The sequence below is a fragment of the Quercus suber genome, unplaced genomic scaffold, assembly GCF_002906115.3.
Source record: "Quercus suber isolate HL8 unplaced genomic scaffold, Cork oak 2.0 scaffold_202, whole genome shotgun sequence".
NCBI lineage: Eukaryota > Viridiplantae > Streptophyta > Magnoliopsida > Fagales > Fagaceae > Quercus > Quercus suber.
In genome coordinates, this window is record NW_027069660.1 from 762,571 (window position 1) to 766,926 (window position 4,356).

Genomic DNA, 4,356 nt, shown 5'->3' on the forward strand with positions numbered 1-4,356 from the left:
ATTAAGTTTCTATTTTTGTTTGGTTTATGATAACCTTAATTCAATAGTTTTTGAACGAGGAGCACACAAAAACAACATCACTTATTTTTTTTAAAGAAAAAGAAAACAATAAAACATTAATTTTAAGGAACATATATTTTGAAGACTATTTGATTTAAAGATTTATTTATAACGTATGAATAATAAGAAGAAATAATGATACATTAGTAGGTCATTTACATAAATTTAATTAGTACTTTTTGTTGTTGAAATTAGGGGCCATTAATTAAATTTAAAATAAAATATAGAAAAGGGAGGAGGATTTTCAAAAGTCAAGGTCTCTCTGTCCACTCATTTATCATCCAACTTTTAGGATAGATTGAATTTCTTAATAGGTTTTAGGTTTTAGGTTTTTTTTTTTTTTTTTTTTTTTTTTTTTTTTTTTTTTTTTTTTTTCTCCCTNATCTGTAGGACTAAATTCTTTAATTTATTGGAGTGAGGTAAAATATACATTCAAAGGAGTAGTAAGATTTCAAACCCACTTTAGCTTACTTTTAAAGTGTAAAATTTACATCATTAAGACAATCAAATCAGATTTAACATCTGTTTTGCAGATTTTCTGTGAATAATTTGACCAAGTGTACACATTTGAAGGAAAAATCTAACGTACTGCAGTCTCATTTTGGCAAAACTTCCCAAATCAGAATTTGAGGACTCTGAATAAGAATGATCACCTGGATAAAACTTACATGACTGCATGAGCAACTAGTTGAAACAATAATTTTCCAATAGTATGCAACTTCATGCTCAACTTCTTCAATTGCTTAAACTTTTTCGGACGATAATTTATTCCAGATTAATATAGCTGACAAGATATGTCAATGATCAGATGGCTAATATTCTGTTACACCACATTTCAAATTAAACTCCCCTCCAAATCCAAAATACACTTTCAATCTGTGGAGAGGCCAGGAAAGCCATTTGGGTCAAATCTTATCCTCCAAGGCATAGATTTTCAAGTGGTGGTGCTTCTTTGCCCAAGAATATAACCCATTCATTTTTCAAAATGATAATTCTTTCTCTGTTATGCAGTAATTTATCATTAACAAAAGCATAAAACAGCAAGCTCAATAATACTGAAGGTTAGAAGAAAGTTATCAACAATTCCACCCTCTAAAGGATCATGATGCCTTGAAATAGCAATTGACTACAACTAACGATATGCAAAATAATCATTAAGCCACAAGCTTTATTTCAGTCACTCGGTTACATGGGCATCCTCTGCATCCAAAGTTTCAAGGCAATCATCATCCTCATCACTATAATCAGAGCCAGCGTCAGAAATGATATCCGAATCCAAATCATCCTCCTCTTCCCTATCTTTTTTAACATTATTCCCAACCGCAAAGCTTTGAGAACCATTCTCCACAAACTCACTTCTAACTCGTACCATTTCATCATCTTCTCTATCTCTTCTATAATTAACTAATTCTCTATCCACCTTTGCCTTCCTTGGACTCAACAACACCAAGTCAGCCAACTGCCTCCTCGCCATATACAAATCATTTGGCTCAACCAACTCACCCCTCTTATATGCCTCCCTAAGAAAAACCGTATGCAGCTTCCCTAGATTCCCCCTTGTTGAAATATAAAATATTCCCTGATGTTGAAGAAGAAACTCCTTCAACCTCTTCGGCAAATTCATTGCCATCCTAAAATGAGCGATCCTCTCCAATGTAATCTTCTTCTCCACTGTCAACGACAACAACTCATGAATTGTTGCCACCGCCCTCTTCTCCATACGCTTCTGCGCCTCTAAAGACCTCAAATCATACCCCGAAACATCCTCATAAGGCGACCAATATGGAACACGTTGCCATTTCCACACAGCAATCCTATAATACTTACCAATCTTAAACCCGGGCGGAAAATTCACAATAAACGAAAACCTTATATCCTCTGCATCAACACCTTTCTCTCTATACTCTTTCTCTCTAGCTCTCTCTATAGCACACACAGCTAAACTCTCGTCTCTCTCAACAATCTCAATGTACTTATTCCTAGTTTCTTTAGCATCAAATAATTGAAAATACTGAGGGTACTTGAGAATTACCGAGTACTCGAAATCATCAGGCAAACCCAACTCTTTCCTAGCAATCCTCACATGTTCAAGGCGCAATCGACCCGTGTTGGACATCATTATGAGCTTCCGGAGGCGGGTCACAGCGTCAGGGACTTGAGCAATGAGAGCTTGCTTTTCCTGCTGAATTTGCAGAATGGCTCTCCGGGTCAGTCGAATGTAGAGGATTCTCTGAACCGGGTGCTCGAAAATCTCAAAAACGTGAGGGAACTTGAGGACAAAAGCGCCGGCTTCATGTTGTTTGAAGCCGAGGCGGCGAGAGAGGAGGTCAAGGCGAGAGATTGGGAGGGTGTGGTTGAGTTGGGAGAGAATGAGGTCCTGAAATTTCAGGACTTTGCGGGTTTTCTTCTCGACTTCCATGTAGTTGTCATAGCCATGGTCACGTACACGTTGAAGCTTTTTGGGGATGGAGGTGGATTGGGACATGGGTCTGGTGGGAGTGACATTTGAGAGTAGGGGTTGAAGGGTTTTGGGAATTGGGGTTTTGGGCCTGAAGGCTTTGGTGGTTTTGGATAAGAGGATGATAAGCATTTTTCAATTTTGGGGGTTCTGGGGGGTTTTAGGGTTTAGGGTTTTGGATTGGAAGGGATTTATGGTTTTGGTTAAGTAAACAAAGATGTAATGGACAGAGTATAACTATGAGAACAATGAAATAACTACGGTTTAACTTTTACTTTTTGAGAAACAAATAACATCTACTTGATGTAAACCTGATGTAAAATAATTTCAGGGGAAAATATTTTCAGATGTTGGTTTTGGGCTGTTGGAAAAACACCGGAAAAGTATTTTCAGTGTTTGATCGTGCATGTAAAAGCATTTTTCCAGAAAACAGTTTCCTGCGTTTGGGCCCCCAAAGTAAAACAGTTTCCTGAAATTGCCAAAAAAATGAAATCCAATGAAACCCAACAGATCAGAAAATGAAGCTCCACAAATATATATATGAATATGTAAATTTCGTCAGAGTTGGGCTTTGAGTGGTGAGTTTGAGAAATGGGTTTGCGGAATGGGTTCGTCGGAGTGGGTTTGAGGAATGGGTTTTCGGAAAGCACAAAAAATGGGTGTGGTGGGATGCAATCAAATCGGGTTGAGTTTGAACAAGCAAAAAAAAAAAAAAAAGAGGTGGCAACGAAAATGGAGGGGACTTCCGACGAGGCTCAAGCCGGTTTGGGCATTGCTCGACGAAGATGGGTTTGAAGAGATGGGTTTGAGCAAGCAAATAAAGGAAGGAAGAGGAACAGAGCACTCACCGTAGCGTGGAGGGGACGAGGACGACGATCTGACCGGCGAGGATGTGCTTCAGGTCAGGCGGAGTGTGTTGAGCTGTGTCTCAGACTCTCAGTCTCTCTCTTCGGTTGTGGTGTCCGGAATGGGTTGATTCGGTAGGCGTTGGGCACCTTGGAGGAATGGGTTTTTGGGGATTTCTTTTGGGTACTATGGCTAATGGGTTAGTGGATGGCTCAGCCCAATATGTAGTTTTATGAATATAGATAGTCCAAGAGGGTGGAAGCTGCAGTTGTTTAATTGGGTTTTAACTGCTGAGTGCCTTTTGTGTTAAATAATGTTAATGATGACACTTTCTTTGGGCCTTTCATAATGCTTGTTCAATTACAAATAAATGAAACCCAAATGTATGTCCCAAGCCCATGTGTAAATTTTAGAGAGGGGAGTGAGATTTGTGGCTTGGAGGACAAAAAAATGATTTTTTTTTTTCACTTATTTTGGGTTTTGGAAAGTCATTCAAATGGAGTCTTTCTTAGCTTATTCTTCAGATCTAATGTGCAAACAAACTGAATGTAAGAGGAAGACATTATACTTGCTAAAAAAAAAAAAATGTCATGCCCCTGACCTCAAATTTATATTTATATATATTAATAGTCAAAACGTAGAGAAAATTCAATTAGATTTTAATTGAATTTTTAATTTTGCGTTACGTGTCATATTCAATTTTTAATTTTGTGCCAAGTGAATTATTGAGTGTAAAAATTGAAAAGTTCAAATCCAATTAGATTCTAAATTAAATTTCAATTGGAGTCTAATTTTCCATCACATGTAAATCTATGTTTTTAATTTTTGTGGCAATTAAATAATTGGGTGCAAAAATTAAAAAGTTTAAAACCAATTAAATTTTAAATCATATATATATATATATAATGAGAAACCATTACATATTTTAGAAATATATAATTTAAAAAAATACTAATTTGAAGTTTTGAACCATATAATTATGATTACTTTTA

General features: G+C 36.6%; 1 protein-coding gene across 1 annotated transcript; it reads right to left on the minus strand.

Moving 5' to 3' along the window:
• Positions 1-445: 445 nt before the first annotated feature.
• Positions 446-3,549, minus strand: LOC111997717 (protein ROOT PRIMORDIUM DEFECTIVE 1). The gene is made up of 2 exons (XM_024029842.2): positions 3,367-3,549; positions 446-2,987 (listed from the first exon to the last, which is right to left on the minus strand). Exon 2 carries the CDS (start codon positions 2,648-2,650, stop codon positions 1,238-1,240), a length of 1,413 nt encoding a protein of 470 aa, XP_023885610.1. The 5' UTR covers positions 2,651-2,987; positions 3,367-3,549; the 3' UTR covers positions 446-1,237.
• Positions 3,550-4,356: the final 807 nt, after the last annotated feature.